General features: G+C 41.3%; 1 protein-coding gene across 17 annotated transcripts in view; it reads right to left on the reverse strand.

Moving 5' to 3' along the window:
- CADPS (calcium dependent secretion activator) overlaps positions 1-26675 on the reverse strand; it is a 489813-nt gene that overhangs the window by 262946 nt on the left and 200192 nt on the right. For all 17 annotated transcript variants that reach the window (XM_045385957.2, XM_045385961.2, XM_045385964.3 and 14 more), the window contains exon 4: positions 8835-8915. In XM_045385957.2, coding sequence (XP_045241892.1) covers positions 8835-8915 — 81 coding nt within the window. The remainder of the gene's footprint in view (positions 1-8834; positions 8916-26675) is intronic.

The following is a 26675-nucleotide window of genomic DNA, read 5'->3' on the forward strand; positions in this document are numbered from 1 at the left end:
AGCAGCCTGAATAGACTAAGACACTTGCTATAATTATAATTAATGAATCAATTGTGAAATTTGTTTAATGTCTGTCTTTCCTGCTGGGCAATGATTCAGGACCATATCTATCTTAATACTCCTGTTGAATTTTCTGTATCTAGCATAAAGTTTGACACATAATAAGTATTCAATACATATGAATTGAGTGAATGGATCAATGGCTTGTCAAAAATGTCCATATTAAATATCAATGTAGCTAAAATTCAGTTGTGAGGAGGAGGTGGAGAGATGATAAATTAAGTTCTGGAAGAACACCGAGATTCTGCTTTTCTATGTGAATAAATACAGGGGTCTGAAATCCACTCCACAACCTCACAGTACCAGTTCCTTCTGGAACTTCTTAGTATAATCACATCCTGCTTTTAAGACTGGGCTCAGCCCACTGTGTGGTGCTTTCTGAACACGCTGTGGGTGAATGTGAGAGAAGGAGCAGGATGGATGCTTCTGAAATGAGATGATAGGCTGATGATCTTAACAAGAGCTACTAATGATTCATCACAAAAGAATCTCAAAATTCATATTTCTCTAAAACTTCCTGCGCAGTGGCCTTGAAGTTTTATCATTCCTGGTCTTGATCAGGGACAAGTGTGAACCTCAGAACTTGGATATCTTTTATGCAAATCCATCAAGATGCCAGGACTTGGTTGCTGGGTCCCCATCACTTGGAAAACATTTACTTCCACATACACTGTGTATGGTACAGAGTTAGGCATTAGGGGGATCATGTTGAGAGGATGTAAATTATCTTCCTTGTGCTTACAGCTACTGGGGAGAAAGATCTATAATGGAACATCAAAGTAGGCACTGTAATGGAAGTATAACATGATGCAAATCCTTTCTGAGAGAATCAAGGGTGGCTTCCCAGAGATAGTGACCTTTGGGATGAGGGTCTGATGGATAAAGAAGAGTTTGCCACCAGGTTGAGTTGGCTGAGATAGGGTCACAGCTCTTTTTTCCTTCCCATGGAAAATACTATAGGCAACTATGAATCCAAGAAGGTCTATACAACTGTATATAGTTACACAATATTTCCTCATATTTTTTGGAGAGAGAAGGGAAGAGTGAGGTAGGTTAACTCATGGTCTGAGAGTAGTCCTTAGGCCCCATTAAAGGCTGTCATGGAGCAAAGTTTACATCCCAAGAGCTTGAAGCTCATTACACTGACCTGTATCTTGCCTCATGATACTGGGGCCAAAACCTCAGTGAACTTCATGGTATTTGGTGCGGGTGGGGGAACTTCATAAGTGGGGAATTTCTGATTTTAATGCCAGTTGCTGGCTTGGTAGTTGCCAGGAGGATGAAGAAAAGAGCTAGTATTTGTGAAGTGGGTTCTTCTTGCTAATCAACTTTGAGAGACTGTCTTGTCAAGTGCAGTTCTTTCTATCACAACTTGTCTTAGGGACTCACTCAGTGCCTTTTAACTCCACAGTCCTGAGATTTCTGAGGAGACCCAGTGGTTACAGATACCACCATGCTGACTGAGAGTTAGCTCCAGCAAATTCTATCTAGCAAAATATTGGAAAAATCCAAAGAATGATCACTTGTCCCAGAACTTGGACAGTTCCTAATGACACCATAAAAAGAGGCTCATAAAAACTGAAGTCTGCAAGGAAAACAAGGAGATTTTTCTGGTCCAAGTACTTAAGCCTTGGGAAGAAATAGCATTCTATCAATCCAGGCTGAGGTTCTTGAGTGGAGCTTTTCAGTGGCAGACCCATTACAAACACATTTCAAAGCTGAAGTTGTGCCAAAATAAGGAAAATACAGTCGTCCATCTCTATTGCTACTTTTTCAAGCACAAAAATAGATTAGCCTTGACAGAAGAATTGTTTATTCATATTGCTTTATGAGAAACATAGCGTATGGGTGGGCAAATTCCTCCAAAAAAAAAATCTCTGCTGGCCATTTATTTTTGTTTTGGCCTGATAAGATTCCTCAATGGAGATAGCCTCCCAAGGACAATTCCCACTAGGGTTATTTATGCTCTGAGAGATTTTGGAACATCTTGAAAAATAGCATTTGAAAGTTCTAATGCTTCCCTTAGCTATTGGCTTTTCTTTTTTGGTTTTGGATTTTTACCCAGAAAGGATGAATGGGGTATGTGTAAATGATGACAAGCCTGCCCCCACTCAGAGTGAGGTTCCCTATAGACCCCAAAGGCTCAAATGACAAAAGCTGGTGGGTGATCAGAAGGAAGAATGTGACAGAAGGGCCCACGCTAGACACTGGAGCTCACTGACCGTGCTGCAGCTATTTAATCCAATATCTCAGACACTTCCTGGGCTTCTGTCATGTGTCAGGTGGTATGGCTGTCACTGGAGATGGAAAAGCCAGCCGAGAGGTGATGGTATGGGGGGGCATGCCAGAAAATGACCAGTTAGTGACACATGAAGTAACAGAGGCATGCAGAGTACAAGGAGGGCACCAAGGAACTCATCCAGTCCATGACAGTGAAACAGACTCGACCCTGAATGCTGGGTCTGCTGCTTACTAGCTTTGTAAGTTTGGACACATTTCTTCACCCATCTGAATTTTGGTTCCCACATTTGAAATGAGGACAATAAATCTCATAGAATGATTGTGAAAAGTGAGAGATCATAACATGAATACGTTTTGATCACTGACACACACAGCCTCTCTTTATACACACACACATACACACACACCCCTTGCAAGCACTATGCTACTTACCATCACCACTACAAACAACAATACTACTAATAATGATGGTGCCTACAGTAAAGATAATAATGGTAGTTGGCACTTACTGAGTGCTAACTATGTGCTGGACACTAGGTGAAACACTTTACATGCTTTATTTTACCTCGTCTAACCCTTCCAACAACCCACTGATGCCCATGCTGCTATTTATCCCTATTTTTTGGAAGAAAATGAGGCAGAAATGTTAAGCAATAATTAGTAGAGTTAACCTTGAAACCCAGCAGAGTTTTTGTTCTTAGCCATGATAGGATAAGGCAGAACTATCTGGCTCCAAATGTCTATAGAGCTAAGGCAACTCTAGAGGTTCTCTCTGCATGGTGCACCGTGTATGCATTGCCTCATTTCATAGTGGTCAGCAGAAGGCTGGTGACAGCTGAGTTCTCCACAGCAATGGCCGTTCCACCATTGCCCAGCCAATGTGCACTGTGTAGGGTTAAGCACAGGGAGTAATGAGGATGGGGCCAGCAGACTAAATGAGAGAAAGAGGTCTTGGTATTAATTTGTCAAAGTCGGCATCACAGACATTAAAAGGCACTTTGGGCTCAGGCATTATAGTTTTCTAGGCTAGCTTATTTACCCAAGTGGTCTTACTTCCTCAGCTTTTATAAACTGGATGGACTTCTTTTCACTTGAACAAGCTTCAGAGGACCTCCCTGGCATTTATATTTTTCCATGAGCTCAGGTTTCCCTGGATTTTTAGCTACTGACAAAGGCCAGAGTCAAAGAGGGGCTCCCTGCACACATGTTTTTTTTAAACTTTTCAGGCAACAAAGTGAAATAAGTTCCTACTGTGTACTGGACATTTACATTACTTCATAACACAGCACGAATGTCACGTCCAACATTATAAGTTGGGGGTTAGTATCTTTCTCTGGTAGGAGAGGATTCCATTTGCATCTGATTTCTGGCAATGTGTGGAACAGAACTTTTCCATCAGAGAAATATTTGGATATTATTTCTTATTGATATTTGCAATAGGGCCAGGATAGGAGCTACTAATTGTGCTCTGCATGGAATAGGGGTCTAAGTGGCATTTCCATGTTTAAAACAATGGCTTGAAGAACCAATGGTGTTTTACATCTAGACCTCTGCCACTGACACTACAAAAACTGTATGATTTGTCTTAAATAATTAGCTCAAGAATTTTGGAATTTTACACTAAAATTCGGCCAAAAGAACTAGCAAATATCACAGCAGCACTAATGCCACAATCTGTCTGCTTAAGCTCAAATGTCAACTTTTGATCACACAATTTAAATAACTTAGACTTAATTCCTGGGTGAAATTTGGGAACACTTTAATATCAACATGAGAGGATTTGGGAAAATGTTTGAGCAGGGATTACTAAGTCTTTTCTACCAGCTTTTAAAAAATGCATTCATATCTCTTTCTGGAACTTTTAAGGCAGCATGACTGATGTTCACAGTGAGACAGTCTCAGTCTGATGTTCTTGTGCAGCCGTCTCTGTCTGATGATTCGTGAGATGCTGGTGTGATTGAATTGAAAGATTACAGTGCAAGGTCGTGGGTAAGGGAAAGTCAGCTTGCTCTTGCCTCCTTTCCCTCCTAAGAAGAGAGGACAAACATGTCTTTCAGTGGGAATATGTGATGATGAGGATGCTACTGGCAAAATAACCAGGGTCCCTACAATATCTTTCCCAGATTCTAAAAAAGAATCAAAGTAGAGAGGATTCTGAGTTCTAGGAGCCAAATCTGCCTAACGCTGCTGCTTCATTTGGGCTTCTGGATAAGCTGCAGGGAACACACAACAACTTCTAGTGGAGAAAAGAAAGCAGTTTCCAGGAGGGTGAACCAGCAGGGAGTGAAGAATGGTGGGGAGCCCTGTCCTGGAGTAAATTCCTGCCTCTCTTCTGAGGATTCTAAGAAATAGCATGAAACGTGGAATTAGACAACTCAGTTTTCTGCGTACTAGCTGTGTGAACTTGAACATATGTAAACTTCTTGATTTGCCTGTACTTGGGAGAATTAATGCAATGCCAAAGATTGTTCATCACGGGTCTAAATGAGATTTTATGTGAATTGCACAGCCAGTGTCTGACTGACACATTTAATAAAGGACTGATTAGCAGAGAGAGAGGTCAGGATGAGGCAAGGTAAAAGCCGGGGTAAAGGGCATAATGGATCCTTGGATTGGTATGAGGAGGAAAGTGAGGGCCTATATTTGTGAAGATATTTTGTAATGATAGTATGCATACTGGTTAAGAGTGCAGACTCTGGCCATTGAGTGACCCTGGTCAGATTCTCTAATGTCTCTGCCTTAGCCTCCTCATCTGTGAAATGGGGATAATAACAGCATCTTTCTCATTAAGTTGTTGGAGGGTTAGATTCTCAAATGTAAAATGCTTAAAGAAGTATCCAGCACATAGGAAAACACTAGGTAAGTGACAGTTATTACTTATTGGGTACACCTGGAGTGTTTCCGCATTCATAATGTCCACTCCACCTACAGTCCCACTTCTTCCCACCCTCACCCTAAATGATATATCCCCAGCATCCATGTATTCAACAAGACCTTCACCCCTTTTCCACAGTGGATTGGTTAACTGCACCAGGGGTTGGCCCTTGAACCAAGTTGGGCCAGTGAGAGTTCTGATTCTTAGCATTGTGAATTTGCAGTGGATAAGAAAGAAATGATAATGAATGTGACACATGGAGATGGGAGATGCAGAGAGAGTCCTGATCACTCTGCGTGTCCTGGTTGTTCTTTCCTGGGCTCTGGCTGTAGTTTCTCCGCAGGCTCTGTGAAGTACTCCTCCATCTTTGATCTCCTCTTTTACATAAGCTTTCTTGAGTTGGTGCCTCTTATTTGCAATCAAAAGTGCTCTACCCATCTTTTAATTCAGAGAACAGAGTGAATTACATATGATGGATGACATCTATATCTAGGAATTTCTGGTTATGATATTTACAGGAGCTGACGTTCAGCCATATGGGTTGAATTGCACATCCTCACGAAAATTCACTGATGCTGGAAATAGAAAAATCGGGGCATGCTGAAAAGAAGCAGAGGTGCTTTGTCTCAATATCTCTTCATGAACTAGCCAATATCTGAGATCTTGATATTTTATTTAACATTTAGTGGAGGAGATATTTCACAATTTTCATTAGTATTAGCCAGGCTGGTTTAGGCAAGGGGAGAATTTATTTTTCTTGGGATCTGACTAAACTGAGGGAAAAGCAGGTACACGGCTGAAGCTTAAGAATAATTAGAATCAGGGACTTAAACGGGTGTCCTCAGGATTGAGGGCTCCTTGACATCTCAGTGTAGACTCTGTCTCTGTTTCTATGTGTTGGTTTTATTCTCTCATCATCTTTTCCCTATATGGAAGAATTGAATATTGCTACAGGTATCTTTCTACCACTGGAAGACAACAGCCTTACTGACTCACAGTCCACAGGCCCTACGGAGGGATTCATTGGTTTAGTTTGCATCAAGTTTCCATTTCTGGACCAATCACGTGTGGCCAGGGCAGGCTGGAAACTGTGACTGGTCCCACTTGGGTGAAGAAGAGCTCACTCCAGGACCAGTTAGCTATAGCAAGGGGGCCACTGGCATGAATGAACATTGCAGAAGAGAGTCAATTTCTGAAAGAACAGGAGACGGTAGAGGGCACTCTATCTCATAGAAACCCTCAATACCCTATACAAGGACCTTCTGAATATACTGAAATCATTTTCCATGCTCTGTAAATAATAATCAAGATCCACTTTAATTGCCTACTTCATTGTCTAAGAATGCTTAGTTCTAAATTGTTAAAAATATCTCATTTAGCTTCAGAATACTTAGCGGTGGGAGTTAGGGGAGAGAGTTCTTTGATTTACCATTCAGAGATGAGCATCTTGGCTCATCTATGGTCTATTAAAAATTAAAATTACCCTAACACCAGTTTCTTAAATTAACACGTTAAGCCTTAAAGTAAACAAAGCAACTAAATGAAAGGCGCCATGAGCTTGTTTTTGAGGTGTGTGTGATTTTTGTTTAGATGGGATGAATACTTATTAGTTGGAAATATACTCGTTCTCTAAAAGGCAGATTAATAGACCAAATGACCTCCATTTTCTGGATAATCCACCAGTAGAAAACATTTTTACAGGAGAAGTAAATTCTAAAGCTTTATTAATGTTTACCCTCACATTAAGTGGGATTTTAAAACATAACCTTTTATAATACTTTTAGCCAAATCCATAAGCGCATACTATTTTTAGCCACCAGGCTGACTGGATTATAAACTTTAAAGATGTCCAAAAACAAGATGCAAAACATTTCAGTAAAACTGCTTAAGCACAGGGGGATTTCGATGCTTCTTGGACTCTCTCTGGCTTCTCCTCCAGTAGGATCTTTTCCTATACCTCCAAGTCCAGAGAGACCTCTTTCCATAAAGAGAAAAGCTCTACCCTGTGCCCACCCTCCCTGCTGTTTCTAATAACCCCCACCCTCATAGGCACACGGGGCCTGTGAATACAGTAGGAATCAGCAGGAGCCTGTTGCTATTTACAATTTTTATATTTTATTATTCATGGATTTTTTGGGTATTAATTATAGTTTAAAGATACTTTACTAAAATATTGCTTATTTTGATTACCGGAGGTCTGCTTAAATTTTGCACCTAAGAGAAGCCTGGTGCCAGCCCTGATATTCAGACAGACTTGAGCTTAGGGTGTGGCACAACCTCTTTGCTGGTGCCCAGCAGGTTCAACCTGGACTTCCCCATCTCTAAACCAAGAATGATAACTGAAATATCCTCGGAGGGCTGTTTTGAGGATTGACTGAGTTGGTACATGTGAAGCATTTAGCATGCTAGACACAGAATCAGCACTCAACTAATATGACTGGCATGACTACTATTAATAATATCACAGATGGCAGGGATAGCAATAATGGTAGATAACATTTAGCTGTAGTCATCAACAGTAAGACATAACCTCAACCCTTGAGGAGTTCAATATACTGGGAGACTCAGACATGTAAACGAATGATCACCATTCGATGAGCTGCTATAATAAAGGTTGATATGCAGTCTGACGAGAGCACAAAGGTGGAAAGGACTAACTGCTAAGCTCTTAGAGAAGGTGTTTTAAGTCAGGTACTGAAGGCTGAGTAGGTGAGTTTGCTAAGTGGAAGGGAAAAAAATGGTTACTCCAGGTTGAGACACCAGTGGGTATAAAGACACCAAGCCTGGAAAGGGTCTGATATATTCGGAGGGAAACATTCTCTGTGGTTGGACCGGTGAGTTCTGGTGGGAAAGTTGTGCAAGGTGAGGCTAAATGAAAGGGTAGAGTCTGTTGGTTAAGAGTCTTGAATATCATTCTAAAGAGGTTAGATTTTGTCCTGGGAGCAATGAGGGAATCTATTGAAGGATTTTGAGGTTCTGTTTTGAGATGTTTATATATGTGTTTTAGCATGGCAACTGTGTGCAGGATGGATAGAAAATGGGGGAATTGGAGCCAGGGATACCCATTAGGAGGCTATTGTAACATCCAGGTGCTGAAGATGAGGGCCTGGATCAAAGCACCAGTAGTAGGGCTGGAAAACAGTCAAGAGATCTGACCCACATTTAAGAGGCAGTCACTGGAGGCAGGGTGGCTGATTGAGTGTGGAACATTGCAGGGAGGAAGGAGAAATTGACAATGGCTAGGAGGTTTCATCCACAGCGATTGGGTAAAGAACACGAGAAGAGGAGTAAATATAGTTATGTGTGTGGGGTGGGAGGAAGAAGACAAGGAGCTGGCTTTTGAACACATTCAACCTGAAATGCCAGGAAATGTTTAAGTGGAAATGTTCAGTAGACTGTTGGAACTATGAGTCTGGAACTCAGAAGGAAGGTTGGAGGTTTGAGCTTGGGTATTCACTGGAGCATAGGAAATGCATGAGGTATCTCTGGGAGAGCTTGCCTTGAGAAAGGAGGGTTGAAGGCCCAGTGAGGGTGATTGTCCTCATCTTTCCTCCTCTCTGCTTCTCAGCTTTATCCTTTAGAGGCTGTCAATAATCAGTGTGCTTCCTGAATGGGACTTTGGCCTGGACCCCAGCAAACAACCCCGATGTCTCCTTACCCTGGCTATTTGGTCTGCCATTTGTAGACGTCCATCCAGCTCTCGTCTGATCTGGGCTGCTTGCTCGTCTGGATTGTCCAGCTGCACAAAAGCACAGACATTGAGACTTTCAGTTTGGGTCACAAATGCCAATAAACTCAGGACATTCCATTTTACACTCCCTGCACTGTGCTCCATGGATATATTTCAGTTACAAAAAAATTCTTGTAACCGACAAATCCAGTCTGAGTGAAATCCCAAGTTAATTCTTCTAGGCAGAGCATGATGTGGTAGGCACATGATTTGCTAAGACAGGCATTTGAATGACCTTGAAAAAGAATCATGAATCTCTTCTGAACTGTTAGGGAGCAGTGTTTCTAATGAGGACCCAATGCACACTTCTTTTTGGCCCAATGAAGAAAGTGCTTACACGGCAGATGTACAAGGAAGGAGATGGGAATATAACTATTAGAAATGTCAGGAGCAGACATAGTGCATATCCCCAGTGCACACATGACACGGGTCCAGCCGTTCTCCACCTCTGGACCATGGAAGATTAATAAGTCATTGCATTCCTTCTCTTTGAACTCTGAGACCTCAACCAGCCCTCCAGATGGCTACTTCCAATCAGCTGGTGTTGATATCTAAGTTGAAATCTATTCCTGTCCTCCCTGATGATGAGAGCTATTGGGATATAAAGATCAGAACACCCGGGCACAAGTAGGCCTGGACAATTCCCTAACTTCTCTGTTTTCAGTTTTTTCTATCTAAAGAAAAAGGGGTCAGTTATGTAGTCTTCATCCCTTTTACATATTTCTATGACTCTTAGAAAGGACTAGCAGACATTTCTGTAAAGGGCCCTATATTCAAAACTTTAGGCTTTGAGGGTCATAAGATCTCTGTTGCAATAAATTGACTCCTCCCTTGCAGATGAAAATAGCACTAGACAATATGTAAGTATAGATAATATATAAGTGAATGTAAGGGCTGTAAGTGAATGAGACCCACTGTATTCTAATAAAATTTTATTTACAACAGGTAGCAGGCCATAGTTGCTCATTTCCATTTTATGAGTTGAAACTATTATTTTCAAGCAAAACTAGCATCATCTTTCAAGTTGTATTGAGTCTGCTTATTCAGCAAATTATATTTTATTCACAGAAAAGTTTACTAAGGAGCAGTGGCATTCAAATAAATTGGTTTTCATTCCTCTTTTTAGTATATATTAATTCAAAACAAAAAGTAGCATAAGAAATATGTGAGTTTTCTAAGTCCCTTTCTTCTAAAATCAATTTTAGAAGAATGTTTTAAGCTCCCTGCCTACAAAAAAAAAAAAAAAAAAAAGATTCTCACCTATGCTGTGAAATGATATAGCAAATAAATTATTTGGAATATGATATAAACAATAACACTAGAAAATGTATGGTCATACTTTTGAAGCATCATGATTAATCTTCTTTGGTTTATTTTATGAAACATATTGAAAATCCATCTGGCTTTACGCTCTACATTTTAATCACCCTGTTCAATTCAGGAACCGCATCACTTTATCTTCCCCTTTCCACAGTTTGGGAGAAGGACTATTCCTTAGATCATGAAAACTAGATTGCAGCATTTGGCTAAGTATTCTAAGGCAGCATTTTCCAAAGGGTGTTCTGTTACAAAGTCTTTGAGAAACTCTACAGTAAGAAAATTTGTTAGACTTTGACCAACTCAACTATTTATTTTTTTTCCCCCAAGATTGAGTCTTGCTTTCTTGCCCAGGCCGGAGTGCAGTGGTGCGATCTCAGCTCACTGCAACCTCTGCCCCCTGGATTTAAGCAATTCCCCTGCCTCAGCCTCCTGAGTAGCTGGGATTACAGGTGTACACCATCGCACCCAGCTAATTTTTGTATTTTTAGTAGAGACGGGGTTTCACCAGGTTGGCCAGGCTGGCCTGTGAACTCCTGACCTCGCGATATGCCTGCCTTGGCCTCCCAAAGTACTGGGATTACAGGCATGAGCCACTGTGCCTGGCCCCAGTGCAACCATTTTTAAACTGAAGCTAGAATTTTCTTTTTTTTTGCATAATGCTCATAGAACCCGAGTTGGAAATTATATTCTAAACAAACGTAAAGCACACCACCCAAAAGCAGTCACATGACTGACCAGTGGTCCATCCCAATAACCACTTGTTGACAGATACACACACGTGGGAAATACAGTGTCCTCAGTGCTGTTTTTAGGCTCCAATGAGCTGCATTTCTTTTTTTTCCCTTGGGAAGCCCAAGAGTTCTTCAGCTCTAAGTGCAAATCCACTGGGAACACTCAGAAATGTCTTGTTCAAAACACATACGCAAATGAAACATTCAACTGTTTCACTGGGAAGCAGCAAAATGATTTGGTTATTGGCTAAAGTTGGTTAACAGCTAAATGATTTGATTAGGAGAATTTCATCAGAAGATACGGTGCTCATACAGGTTAAAACAGAAGTGGTAAAATACAGCCCAACAGAACCAGTTCCACTACTAAATTTTCCAGAGGCATTTGGGTTCTCCTACTGGCTTCATAGAAGGCAACTGGAAACAGCAGAAAATGCTGGTAATGAAGATGAGTAGGCAAGGTCTACATTAAGCTTAATTTATTCTTTTATTCATTAGTTCACTAATTTACTCGTTCATTCATTAAATTTTTATGGAATATCTTGATATGTCAAGATATTGGAATAAGAAAGGAACAAGTCCCTGACTCCATGGAGCTTAAATCCAGCAAGAACAGACAAGATTTGGGCATAAAGAAGAAGGGATTAGCATTTATTGATGCCTGTACCAAACACCAAATACCCTATGACCTGTTTACAGCCTTTTCTAACGGGTACCAAGAAACAGAGGCTAATGTGCATTCACACACGAAAAAGGATTCTGGGGTGAGGAAATGAAGATTCCTCTTGAAAATTAGTAATATGTCAGCATAATCAAGACTTTGAGAAATTCTAGAGTAAATAATTGTTTTTAACTGCATTTAACCTTGTCTTTTACACAGTTATTCCACCAAAAATCAAACATTCCACAGAGCAGTTTGGAAAATTCCACATGTGAAACAACAACTTTGTAAGGTTGGTGTCATTATCCCAATTTGACAGATGAGGAAACTGAGTCTTGGTAAGGTAGAGGAACATGCCCCAAATCACACATCTGGTTAAGTGGTACTAGTCACCTGAAACCAAGTCTGCTCTGCCTCAAACTGGAACTCTTGCTCTGAATTATGCTGGCTTCATACTTAAGTGCCTTGTTTGGTTTTTCTAATTGATCCTGACAGTTAACTAGCTCAGCAACCTCGCTTTGTTCCTTGTAGATACGTGCCAGTTTTACCCATAGAGCCACCACTGGGGGCAGAGAAATGTCAACCCTCTGTCATTTCTTTTGGAGAGGCTGTAGCAGTGCTGGATTCCTTCCTAAGAAATAATAGCAATGGGTGTGTCCTTATCCTGGTTGTGCCACTTAGTAGCTGTGTGACCTTGGGCAAGTTACTTAACCTCTCTGTGCTCCAGCTCTTCTCATCTGAATAATCAGGTTAATGAGACCCGAGGTTGTCATGAGAATCAACGGAGACAATGGATATAAAGTGCTCAGTCCATGGCTTGTCATGCAGCAAACCCTCATGAATGGTGGCTGCTGCTCCTTGTGTTGTTATTTTAGAGCAGTCCATGCTGGCTGCATTTCTGACATGGGCCACAATGGGGCGTCAAAGGTTCAGAAGAGAAGGCACCAGATGGGACAGTGTCCCTCACTGGCGTGAATGTGGGGTCTCGGTCTGACAGTCTGTGCAGCAGAAATTATGTGATCAGAGGCTCCCATTTCTTGACAAATTTCCCTGGCTTTTCTGTCGCCTACTTTCTCTGGGGTCAAGTCCCCTTGCTCTGTTAGACTTTAATTAGAAGGAGTGACCAGAAGGCGGCCACTGCTGCCTGACAGCTAATGATCTGAAGGGAGGATGAAAAGGGAAATGCAACTGAAGCTCCCTAAAATAGCTTGGCATGATAGAGAAGGCCATCCTTGCGTGAGGAGCTTGACAGCTCCACTGTATGAAATCCCAAAATATAAAGAGAAATCAAGTAATTACCTTTTCAAGGACTGGAAAGAAAAAGTTAGAGAGTGAGCTTCCATGGAAACGAGGTTCTGTTTATTGCGCTGGTCTTTTCCACTGAGGAAAGGAAAGATCAGCTGGAGAACCGAGCCAAGGGCAAGCCTTTCACGTTGACAGCTCATTAGGGTTCAAAAATGTACATGTGCATAAAGGCTCTTTAACTAATTAGACAAATAATCTTCCTACTAGAAGAGGTCAAGCAGAGGCTGTGTGGTTGTTTTGACTTGTCAGTCAAGCAAAGGGAAATATTTCCTTGGGCTTTTCCTTTAAAGTGATGGAGAACTAAGCCCAGCACTGCATAAGTATAGACAGGTATTGCCTGAGCCATCAGTTCAAGCCTACCAGAGGCAACTGTCTCTAGCTCACGGGTGGTACTCTTTCATCAACACAGAGATGAAAACTCTGTCCTGTCATTGTAGGGCCAATTTAAACACAGACTTGAGATATAGCAGAGTGGAGTTGCACCCTTGCAACCTTGTCAAGTTTCTTAACCTCACCACGCCTCAGTTTCCTCATCTGCAGAGTGGACATCATTTTATCTTGCATAGCTATCTGAAAGGACAAAAAGACAAAATGTGCTGCATTGTCCAAGGGAAGTTAGACCGACTTGGTTCCAATCTTGGCTTTTTTTTTTTTTTTTTGCAATTTCCTTACTGACAGGATTGAACAAGCAATTGAACCTTTCTGAGCCTCAGTTTCCTTATCTGTAAAACTGGGAAAAGATACCTACCCTGGCATGTTATGAGGATTAAGTCAGATGATACACATTCAAAGCACCCAGTGAGGTAGGTGTTGGCACATAGAGGTCCTACAGTTTAGAAAAGTTTATAGAGTTATCCCCTATTTTAGAACGGGAAGTCACCAGATGTTAATTCTCCTCCCTGCCTTTATGGTTTTTGAAATAAATCAGACCAGGGTGGGGAACCCTGGAACCCTGGAATGAATGTTAGGAACCTGTGTTCTGATCCTTAGTCTGCCTTTAGCTGTGGGATCTTGAGCCAAAGTCGTGACCTCTCTATGTGCAGTCCCTTCATCTGAGAGAAACGACAAGGTTTCAGCTATTATGTTTCAGGATTATCTGAAAAGCCTAGACTGGTATTTCCCAAAGTTATATTCTAGGAAATATCAGTGCTGCAGGTTCTCTAGATCCTTGATGAGAAAGGATTCTGTGGTCAAATAAAGTCTGGAAACTCACTCTATCCCATTCCTGGAGACACACAACACACACGAGTAAGAAATCCTACACCAAGGCAACTTCATGCAGCCCCACATTCCCAAAAGGATCTGATCATGTGTTCCAAGGAACACATTCTGGAATGTGCTCGCCGAGGCAATTTTCCTGTGTGCTTCACTTTTCTCATGTCTGAAGACAGATTTTGGGGGTGGGGGGAGACAGGGAGGAAGCAATCCCACTATGCAAATAGGTCTATGTATCAGCAAAAAAGAATTCACACCGGGGAATGCCCTGTCTGACCTCTAGGGTGATGAAGAAATTGTCACAGGTCCTGGGCCTGGAGTCTCCTCATTAGCTTCAGAGGCCCTGGAGAATTGGCCTTGACAGCGCACCTGGGAGACATCCTTGGGTACCAGCTACCTCCGGGGATGCCTGAATTTTCTGGTGCTCCTGTGCTAATAATGATAAGGAGGCAACTTCAACACTAGACTCTTCCAAAGTCATCAGTGTCGCTGCCAAGAGGCAGCCTTCGGTCAACCAAAGAGAGGATGTGATTCAAATACATAGAAAATGTAAACAGAAACAGGCAGATTACTTTATGCATTATTTGAATAATGGTTCTGTTTTCTGGAAAAATCTATCGTTCTCAGCCTCGGAGTAAATGAACCAACTTCAGTCTCAGGACTAAAGTGATTAGTGATCCAGACTGGCTGGAAGGATTTTCAGGGATAATGTAGTAACCTCAGACTGGGGGTGTGGCCCCCTGCTGAGCTCTGCAGCCTTGTCGGGTACTACATCCTCCCTCAGTATGTTCCACTGGATACTTCGCTCAGGCTTTTGGGAGGGCTAGCTTTCTCCTGCTGCCAGGTTTTTGCACAGGCTGTTCCTGATGCTTGGAGCACTCTTCCTTACCTCTTCCTTGACTGGTAACCCTTTCTTATCCTTCATCCTTCAGCTTTGCAGCAACTCTGCTCTGCTCTCCAGATTTGTGAATTTCTCCTGTCTTTCCTTATAATTAAGCACCTTTTCCTTTCCCTTACTAACATATATCACCACATAATTTACATGTACTTATGTGATTTGATGTTTGCCTACTAGGCTGTAAGCTCCATAAGGGCAGGGAAGGGTGTTATTTTGCTTACCTCTGGATCCCTGGTACCTGCTTATGTAGGTGCTACTTCTGCATTACAGTGGCAAATACATGGGCTCTGGGTAAATGCCTGGCAGATGAATAAAATGACTGCAGGACTGGCTACAGGACTGAGTTAATCAGCTGTGACCCAAAAAGGAAGAATGACCTACCCACAGTCGCGCAATGATCAGTGAGGGCTGGGACCAAATTCCCAATCAACTCACTTCTACCTTGCTCTGTATTGCTGCCTCTGGGCTGCGTTCCAGCAAGTGCCATTGTCTGCAGAAACCGGTGAAGACTGAACTTTGCTGGTCTATAACCAGTCTCTTTCCTGATTAAATCTTTCCTTATTCTGGGCTTTGGGGGTGGAGACAGGGGTCTCTACAAGCAGCTGCAGTGCAAGCCACCTGCTGACCTGGGTTTAGCTCAATCTGTTCACTTTGTTTTCTCTCTACTTCCCAGTGTGCCCCCTGGGTTCCCAGGGATTAGTGTCTGAGATGGAGGCTGCCAAGAGCCACTGCAGAGGAGGGTGGAGGCACCTCCCCACAAAGCACTCCCATCAGCTGGCAGGGCCCTCCTTTCCTCCACAGCCCCATGTTTTTTTATCCTCCTTCAGAGACAAGCTGCTCCAGCAAATGCTGCCTTCCTGGTGCACTGCAGTCTGGAAAGTTACAGCTGGGACAGTGTCAGTTCCCAACCAGGAGATGGGGGTGCCCAAGCTCCTGCCACAAGACTGTGCTGGGGTTTGAACTGTGGCTGTTTTGCAGCATTCAAGGCCTGGATGCTGCCTCCAAATTCCTTCCTCTTATCTCCTAAAGCCTGTCTCTTGTGTGTCCACCTTTAATGTAGAGCCTGTAAAATACGGTCAGCAGGTGCTCCCACTCCACTGTCCAGGTTCAAATCTTTGCCTTTCCACTTTAAAGCTGAGCAATCCTAGGAAAGTGTTTGGACCTCTCTGAGCCCTAGCTTTTATTTATTTTTTTTCAACTCTTTTAACTCTAAAATGGGAATAATAATGATAATACCTACCTCACAGGATCAATAAGAGATTAAATAAAATGGATGCGTATGACAATTAGCAGAGTTCTTGGCATGCAGTCACATTCAGTAAATCTTAGCAGCCATTAGTCCTTGGCATTCCACAGCCTGCATATATTCTCCCTTACACAAATTCTGATTCTGTAGCACTTAAAGTAGTATAACAGATTTCCTCCCCTTTTGGGTAAGAAACCAAGCTTTAAAAGGTTAAGTAGTTTGCCTGTGGTTTCAGAGATAATTAACTTGAGATAGAGGGAATAATCCTTAGAAAAAAAATCATAGATTTCAGAATCAGAAAACCTTGAGATCTAATGTTGCCTGTGACACATACTCACTGTGTGATCAGGGCCAGATGCTTAACCTCTTGGAGCATCTATAGCTGCAGCACTAAAATAATAACCTCAAAGGACTATTGTAATGATGACAATAAATATTCTCAGACAGCAGATGTTCAATACATTGTAGGTGTATACAACTCTATTATTATTACTGGAAGAGAATCTGATGAAATCTGCAGCCTTGCCATCCATCCGAGTCTTCACTAAGGGCTCTGTTTCAGGGTTATTTGTAGAAAGAACATGGAGTTTGGTCTCCCATGCAGTCAATTACATTCTGTTTTTACAAAAAATCATCCAAGGAGATGATACTACCTAATCTGTGGAAGAGCTAAAATAAGATCATTTGTGTCTTTCTTTATCATGCCTTATTTCCTCTCCAAGAGAAGACCTTGGGTAGGTCGAAGTTTCCATTTTGAACAATGTACTTCTCTTTGCTTGCAAAATGCAGGGTTTAGCTCCCAAGTTTTGCCAGCCAATGACAACCCTGCCTGCATTTGAGTCACCAGTTTTATGTCTTTGCTGGCTTCTGGCAATGCAGTAAATATAACCCAAGAGCCCCAAATGCAGCAATTTTCTGAGCAAGCAGCAAATAAATACATTAAAAAAAAAAAAAAACCCAAACAGAAAACCAATCCAGTTCTTTATGATCCTGTAGTGCTCAACCAGTCTTCCCCATCTTCCCTGCAGTCCTGAAATGGCCTCCCCTCTTCTTTCTACTATTTCAAGTCTGATGTGTCATTCAGAATTTGGCTTCAGGCCTTTCTTCAAGAAGCCCTCCCTGATTACTTTAGACAGGCATCAACCCACTTTTATAGGAATTGCTAGCAAGCTTTCTATGTGTCCTATGCCTTAGTTCTCTCTTCCACTCCAGAGCAGCCATAGCAGATGGTAGTCAGAGACCCAGGAGCTGGAAACAGATCTGGCTTCAAATCCTTGCTCTGCCACTTTCTAGCTCTGTGACATTGGACAATCTACTAAGCTCTCTCTGTCTGTGGCCTTATTTGCAAAGTGGGAGTCCTAACAGTAACAATGCCAACAGCAGAGGCTAGTTATGAAAATGAAAGAAGAGAGTACTCATAAAGTACTTAGCATAATGCCCCGAATATGATGGGTTACAAGGTTAAGGCTATAATTTAGTACCATTGAGGCCAGAGACTATGTTTTTTATCCAGCATAGAGGACGCAGCTGTGTTTTTTTTTAATGGATTATCTTAATGATCTTTATATCTGGGGCTGGGAGACTGTCCAATTCACCTGCACTATCCTGAAGACATAGGGAACTGAAGCCATTCAAAGAAGAGAGTGGGTGTTGTCTTTCTGTGTGAATGTGGCAGCCGAACCCCAGGGTATAGAGGAAGCAGGTGGTTTCGTGAAGAAAAATGCAGGGGACTATGCCTGGCCTATCCCTTCCTAGCTGTGCAGTCACCTCCTAAATATCTCTTGAATCCATCTATGCTGTGTATCCACTTCCCTAAGCCAGGCTGCCATCATCTCCATCCTCAATCACCAATTCCACATTCATCCTCTCTTGCTTCCCTATGATACACAGCAGTTCTCCCTCCTGGCTGCATATTTGAAGCCCCAGAGAGAAATAAAAGGCAATCCTAATGTTGAGGCTGCACCCAGACCAACTAAATGTGATATTCTGGGTTGGGGCCCAGGCAGCAGTATTTTTTGTTTGTTTGTTTGTTTTGAGATAGAGTCTTACTCTGTCACCAGGCTGGAGTGCCAGTGGCGTGATCTCAGCTCACTGCAACCTCCGCCTCCCGAGTTAAAGTGATTTTCCTGCCTCAGCCTCCAAAGAAGCTGGGACTACAGGTGCATGCCACCATGCCTGGCTAATTTTTTTAAATTTTTTTATTTTTAGTAAAGACGGGATTTCACCATGATGGCCAGGATGGTCTCGATCTCTTGACCTCGTGATCCACCCACCTCAGCCTCTCAAAGTGCTGGGATTACAGGTGTGAGTCACCACACCCAGCCAATTTTTAAAAAGCCCTCCAAGTGATTCCAATGTGCAGCCAAGGTTGAAAACCTCTATCAAAATCCGGTGGTTCTCAACTTTGATGCCCATAAAAATCAACCAGAGAACTTGTTAAAACACAGAGTCCTGGGCCTCACCCTGGGAGAGTTTTGATTCAGTAGGCTTGAGGTGACAACCAAAAATTCATCCTTGTAAACATCTCCTGGGTGGTGCTGATGCTGCGAACCACATGCCATGAAGCAAGAATTTAACTCATGCTCTGCAAGGCAGGCTGCTCATCTTTTTGGAACGTGCATTTGCTCATGTTATTCTCCTGCTTAAGACCTGTCAATAACGTTCCATTTCCCTTGGTAGTAGGAGCCTGAGATCCTTATCAAAGCTTTGAGAGTTGTTGCCAAATGTCTCCTGCACAGCTTTCCAGGCTCATCTCCCACTACTCCATCTTGTTCTCTAGGTTCAGACCATTCTGTACTTCTAGGTTCGCAAACATGACATACTCTTGCTTGGCCCCTGGTCAATGTGAATTCTCTTTCCTCTTCTGTCATCATTTCCCCCCCGCTCCACCCCGAGACAGGGTCTTTCTTTGTTGCCTAGGCTGGAATGCAATGTTGAGATCATAGCTCACTGCAGCCTTGATCTTCTGGGCTGAAGTGATTCTTCCACGACAGCCTCCTGACTAGCTGGGACTACAAGCATCATCATGCCCAGCTGATTTTTGTATTTTTTGTAGAGACGGGGTCATGCTACGTTGCCCAGGCTGGTCTTGAACCCCGAGCCTCAGACTCCCACATGGGCCTCCTAGAATGCTGGGATTACAGATGTGAGCCACTGCACCTGGCCGTCTGTCATCTTTGTCTGGTTAACACTAAATCATTAACCCAAAGTCTAGTCTCAATATTACTACCTTAGGGGCCTTCTTGGTCTCAGCCAAGGTCACCTCTTCTAGGCCACCCTAACATCCTGAATCTCCTGTTTTATCACTCCCATCACATTTGTGTGATTTGCTTCTTGGCATGTTCTGTGCAAGACTGTAAGTGCCTTTGGCAAAGACCTCGTCTGTCTTGTTCATTATAAAAATAGCCAATAACTGATGTATGGTAAGGGAGTAAGAAATATTTGCATAGTTAAATTTGAGATAGAGACAATAACATCTATGTAGCAGGGATGTTTTGAGGAGTTAATGAGATGTTTTTCCAGGCACTTAGTGTGGTGTCTGACACTTAATAGGTGCTCAAATCATGACCTAAACAGAAATCTGAACGCAAATGGTTTAAACCTATTAAATTCTGTTGAATGAGTAAATGAAAGTGAGTATTTAAGTGCAGAAAGGACAGAGAATAGCTGACTAAAGTGGTGTGAATAATAGAGGTGTGAACTAGTTAAACTCTGGGAGTCTCTGCTTCCTCACCTGGAAATTGGAAATATTAGTATTCAACTAACCATTTAAAAATATTCACTAAACACTTGCCTTGTTTCAGGCATTATGTTATTAACTGTGAAAGCAGGATAAACACAGAACTTGATAACTTTCAGAATTCTTTCAACAAAAAGAAGAGTTATTTTTTTCAAACTAGTAAAACATTACATATATTTAAATAATTATTTTCATTGCCATTCATTTTTGAATTTAGTTTTTACTAATTTCTGAAATTTAGTTTGGGTAGTTGATTTGATGGGTAATGTTCACTTTTTCAAAACAAGCCAGAGGGGATTATATTCTCTGGATATTTTGACATAAACATTACAGGAAATAAAATGCCTTTTTGTACTGTTAAATAATTTTGCTCTTTAAGCAGCATCAAGTCATAGTAAAAAGCATTTTATAAATGGCAAAATAATGTGCTCAACAGGAAGTCCAGGAAAACATCAGTGATGTTTAAAATACCTCTAATCAAATAGAATGCTTTTGCTAAAAAAAAACCCTGCTCTTTATTTTAAGGAGAAGTGAACCTCATTTTCAAGCACTGATAGCACAGTATAAAATTACTCACAAGGTCAAAATGAAATTGAGTTTTCCAGCTTCTGCAATTATGGCTTTAGTGAATGTGTATGTGCATGCAGGTGAGTGGTGTATGTGTGTGCAGGTGTGTAAGAAAGCTCTCAAATAGTAAAATACATTCAGATCTGTAAATCACAGAGCTGCCCATGTCAATTAAAACTGAGGTGAATTAATTAAATTAAAACATTTCCGGGGTACTTGAGAACTGTCACATGCACCACTGTTTCCTTTGAGCAACATGTCACAGATATAAGATGTGCTTAATTTCTAGTCCCAGGCTGATCATTAAACAGTAGCTGATGGAAACTGGGTCTATTCATAAGTCTACCCACATATATCATTATCTCATTTTGCCTGCTCTGAAGAGTATGTCTACTGTGGGGTTGCCATTGTTCAAAGTCAAAAATATTTAAAAAGGGTGAGTTTCACCTTGATTAAGACCTGTCAAAGGAACAGTTTGTTCCCAGTATCAAATCCATAACCAAGTAGATTTTTTTTATTAGTTCTTTTAAAAGTATCCGTGCTTAAGAAGAGGAGGTGGTATTAAAAAGAGTAAGCGGCCAAATTCTCCAACAGATGGGAGAAAAAGAATGAACTAAAAAACCCAAAATTACATTATTGGCATTTATCAAGTATGTCCTGCTTATAATATACTGCATTGTGTGCAAATGCACAAAGGTATCAGGGTATCATCTACTCTAACACATGAGACAGTTCTTACTTGTTGGACTATATAGATGCCTACTCTCACTATATTCAAGAAGTTGGAAGTAGATTTTATATGTTTGACGAAGCTGAGGTCCATAACACCATGTCAATCATAAGCAAGGATAATCATGTATTATACTGAAAACAAAATAAATATTGAAAAATAAATTTATAAGGGAAAATCAATTAATTATGATAGGTTAATTTATTCCATGGTAACAAGTTAACCCTGAAATCTCAGTTGCTTAACACAATAACCATTTATTTCTTGCTTACTCTACTTACCCAGTGCCAATTATGGGGGACTCTCTTCCACAGAATCATTCAGGGATTGAAGCACATGGAAGCACCATCATTGTGTGACTCTGCTACCTCAACATGTGGCTTTTGGGCTCAATGTGACAGGGAAAACACAACACGGAGGAGTCAAAGCCAGTTTGCTGAAACTAATCATATGGCCCTAACCTAACTGCAAAGAAAGTTAGAAAATGAAAACAAAAAGACATAAAATATTTTATAAGCATTAGTGTGTCTGCCTCAAAAAGATTGTAGATTCTGGTTAAAGTGTTTAAAATATAGAATCTATTTGAAAATCTAGAAATTGCTTGATTCTGTAGTTTACCTGGCCTATGTGGACACGTCTACATCTAACTTAAACTTAGCTTGAGTTTAAATTACCTCAAGTGAACGTGGTGTAATATAATTTAATTTGCATTGTGAAAGGCAAATATGACCTTGGCTTAGAGGAGGGAAATAGAAGAAAGTAGTAATCTCCTCGGAGAGAGAAACCTGCAAATAAGCAGTATTTTAACCAGTATAAATTAAAACAATATTGGTTGCAATACACACATTCAGCACTGGGGAAGTTCCAATTAAGGTGGCCCTAGGGTCTCGTAATCTAATTTACTTCTAATGTATCTACAAGTTCCCAGCCTGAGAAACACTTTAAATGGTAAACCACCATCAAGACAGATGACTTCTCATGTCTTGAAATTGTATTTGTAATCCAGACACCAGGCTAATCCTCTGTGAAACTGTTTTTAAGATTAGGTAGTTCACCTGATTATGTAGCCCTTTCATATTTCAAAAGCTAAGAACATGCTTTTTAGGGTCTTCGGAGAAAACATTCTGTAGTGATTATAGCAAATCTCTCCTCTCCTCCTACCCCAATTACTGTAAAATCTCAGAAGGAACAAAAACGTATCCAGGAACCTTAAGTAACCACCTTTACAAAAGGAACTTGTTTTCACAAGAAAGTAAATGTACGATGATGGCAATTGTGTTTTTAAAAAGCAATACCAAATATATATATATCAGATCAATACACTGCCCTTTTATGCTAACATTCCTAGACACAGAATTGATTTGTAAAATGATGCCTTTCAACAAGAATGCTTTTTGCAATGTAAGGTAAGAGAGTGGAAAAATACATTTTTGAGAAATGGCTTTAAGATGAAGTGAAACCCAAATGATTTTCAGGTTAATATCTCAGCAAGTACCTGACACAAAAGAGGTGTTCAATATATATATGTTGAGTGATTGCCTATAAATATTTTATCCTCCATGTAACAGGGAATTCTCAATATCCTAAGATGATCTATGTGATTTTTTAAAATTGAAAAATTATCTATGCTTTTATCATTCAACCCATAATGGTCATCATTATCAACTCAATTGATTAAGGATGATAGGATCAGATACCTATTCATTTTATTTCATAAAAATAAGTGGGTGATCTAAAAGTATAGGGTTTGGGGAAAATCAGATACTTAAATAGCTGTGAAAATTCTTCCAGAAGTTGAAAGGACTGTTCAGAGATTATTATTGCTGTTGTTGATGGTGTTTCACCTCCTTTAAAGTCTTGTGGGCATGTTGCTGACATTTCAGCAAACTGTGTATTCCTGTGAATTTTTTATTGTGAAATTCTGCCATAGAGATATCAAATCATGATGCCACAAGGCCCCTGCTGGTTTCTGACGGTGCTTAATAGATTCTGTCTCTACAGCCTGACATGTGCAGTTGAGTTGGAAAATGGCTGATTAAAAAATTTAGAGTCAACATATGCAGCCAGCCTGCATGGAACAAGATAACGCCCTGGGTGACAGGCTGGGGCTTTGATGCAGGAGGGTTGGAAGGGATCTTATACTCCTGATAGGAAGTCAGACAGGCACCCCAAGGGGAGAAAATTCTGAAAAATTCATAAGCTTCCTTATCATTAATAATTAATCTCTAAACCAACAGGCACTGGCAATTTATACTGGCCAATACTGGAGAACAGCCAAGGGTTGGAGCTATACCTCCCTCTGCAAACCCCTCTAGAGTGATTAATTTCATGGCAACCTTCAGTTTCTTATCAGAGAAGCAGAGTTGCAGAAATTCAGGAAACAGTCTTCATAAACTGTGACATTAGCCATCACAATTTATAAGACAAAGGGGTCAAGTCTCCATTAACCAGTCTCTTCACCTTCCTCCTCACCACTAGCACCAAAAACAAAAAACCAAAACAACAACAACAACAACAAAAAACCCCCCAAAAACAAAAAAAATCCCACAAAGGTTTAGATTTGAAACTAGCTCAGATTGGGATTTTTCTTACAAAATTCTATGATCTCTATGAGTTCTCATTAGTTGTCATTTGGATAGGGAAGGGGGAGCAATTTTGTCCCTAGGAGACATTTGGTAAAGTCTAGAGACATTTTGGGTTGTCACAATGGAGGGAGAGAGGTGCCACTGCCAATAGTGGGTAGAGACCAGGGGTGCTGTTCAACACCATGCAATGCACAAGACAGTCCCTGCAACAAGGAATTATCCAGCTTAAAATGTCATTGGTGCTGAGGCTGAGAAACCCTGCTGTAGATGCTGACCTCAGGAAAGTAAGATATTTGCCCTAACAACATTTGATTATGGGGGCAAAGAGAACATTACTACACTGACATGGAGGCTTAACTTCATAATGTTAATCCTCTAGCTGTTAAACCCTTCCCAGTATTACCAGCTGGGCTGAGATCTAAAATAATTTGAGGAAGAAAAGAGATAAGAATGAGAATTTTGACAGTTCATATGTGGTGAAAAAATTTGTTCAAGAAGGCACCACATTTGCAAGAACAATCCAGACAGGTATTTTTGGAATTCTGCTTTGGAGTGCTTTGGAGTTTTTTTTTCACTGAGGTATATAATGTCTTACACAGGGGTTAAACTACTGGGGTCTTGCTGACCCCTGTGTTGTATGCATGTTTATGTCGCAAGTCTCCTAATTCCAGGAGACAGCTGCAGTAGAGTGACTGGAAGCATTCACTGTCTTCTAACATTCTGTCACACGGATGCTGATCCCGACACACTCACAAATCACACCCTCACAAACCACACCCTCAACCTGTTGCTTGCAGGGAAAGGGTCATGCCAACACATAATCCCCTCTCCTTGATTTAAAAGCCTGAGCTGCTGCACAGAACAGAATCAGAACAAGAGAGGCAGAAAATCTGGGGATGGGGTAGAAGTAGGGGCAATGAGGAGGTTTCCAGAAGGCAATCATACTATTTCGTTATTTACTTCACTTTAAGATAAAAGTAGAAAATCCCCACTCTTTTTCCAGTAAGGCAAAATATATATTGCCCTCCTTTCTCACTAAATTCCATTTTTAGTTAACTTTTTAGGTTTGCTAATGTCACTATTTCATAAGGAAGAAAAAAAATTAATGCTTGAATCTAACATCTGTGTTTCTCAGGAATTTTTTCTTTTCACTGGAATGAGAAACCACACTTATCTTGTATAGAAGAAAGAAATTGCAACGAATTCATTTTACAGAAGAACGTCTTAAACCAGTTTCTCTTCCCTGATAAGTGGGGGAGAAGTTGAGATTTCTGGGCCCCAGGTTTATAGCATTCTTTCCCTGCTAAAAAATGTTTTAAGCCTAAATGCACGCATATTATTACACGCAATTTTTACATGAACAAAATTGCAAAAAAGAAACCGTGTTGACCTCAGGAAACTTCTGCAGCAGGGTGTTGAATGGAATTCTTCCTGGTGTTCAGGAATTGGAGACATACATTTTGGAGGAAAATTCATACCCTCCAGGGCTTGTTAAAAGGTGTCCAGCCTGGCCCTACTATCCCCAGTCATCATTCCAGTGACTTTCCTCACCAGTTGTATATGAGAAGGAAACTGTGAAAGGAGAGGAGAGGGACCGGTTAGAAAGAAAAAGAAATCCCTCAGGGTTCCCAAGGCGTTAGCCTGAGAAAGGAGATTGCTGTGGCTTTTCTTTACCCCACCTGTGGTGCTTCCTGTTGCTTCCCTTCAAGAAAATAACCTTTAGAGATTGGGATTCCGGAAAAAAAAGGGAGCATCTTGTTTTCATGGTTCTGTTGGAAGTCTGCTTTGCAGCCAGCTGGTTGACCTGCCCTTGTGTCTAGTTGAACAGATCTAAAACACAAAGAATTGGAGGGAGACAGCCAGCTGGAGTGAGGTACTTGTGGCTCCATTTCTACTGCCACTATTTGGTGTGTCAAAGTTGTGTGGGTTTCTTATGGGTCAAATGCACACTGAGGAAGGTATTGTAGCTGAACTAGGGCCATCTTACTGGAGCTTCATCCTAGAGGTGGATGCTGGCCCATGGAGTCCCAGCTATAGGAAGCTCTAAAAAGAAGTCACAGAGATGGGAGCTCACGTGTGGCTGGAAGACAGGAAGCTGATGAATATCTCCCTAAGAGTAGGGGCTCCCACTGATGGGCTCCCAAGTAACTCATCCATGTCTCTCATGAGAGCGCTAGCACTTAGCTGCCACCACACAGTGAGACCAATGGAGAGGTAGTGAAATAACTGGAGAGGAGATCACAGTCACCAGCCCAATTAAGTCAAATGAACTTTGCCTTTTCCCCTCAGCACTGCCCACGACTTTTCAACTCCCTGCATTGACCCTGGAAAAGCTAGTCACAGAAGAGGCAGGGAGGTGATGAGCTTTAAGTTGGATGTAAAATTGACATCGTAAATGAGACTGTGTTTTTGAAAGTGACTGGAAAGCTAAGAAGTCTATGCAAGGAGTCATTAGGAGATGGAAGAGGGAGTTCCCGCACAGCAATGCTGAAGGTAAAAACTGGAAAAAAATAAGGCTGTCTCATATTGTCCTCCACTGGGTACAGAATCATTGATAAATTAATTATAATTTATATCAAGATCCTTCCATAAACTTTCCTTTTAAAAAAAACTGTTATATACCTCTAAAAATAGAAAACTACCTCTACAGGCAATGGGGAGCCATTAAAGGTTACTGAGGAAAGCAGCACCATAATCAGGTTTGTGTTCTGGATTACTCTTGGGGCAGTGGAAGACGGAGAGTAGGCAAGGAAAAAAAAGTTGAGCAGCTGCAGA

This window comes from Macaca fascicularis, chromosome 2 (genome assembly GCF_037993035.2).
Source record: "Macaca fascicularis isolate 582-1 chromosome 2, T2T-MFA8v1.1".
NCBI classification, from domain to species: domain Eukaryota; kingdom Metazoa; phylum Chordata; class Mammalia; order Primates; family Cercopithecidae; genus Macaca; species Macaca fascicularis.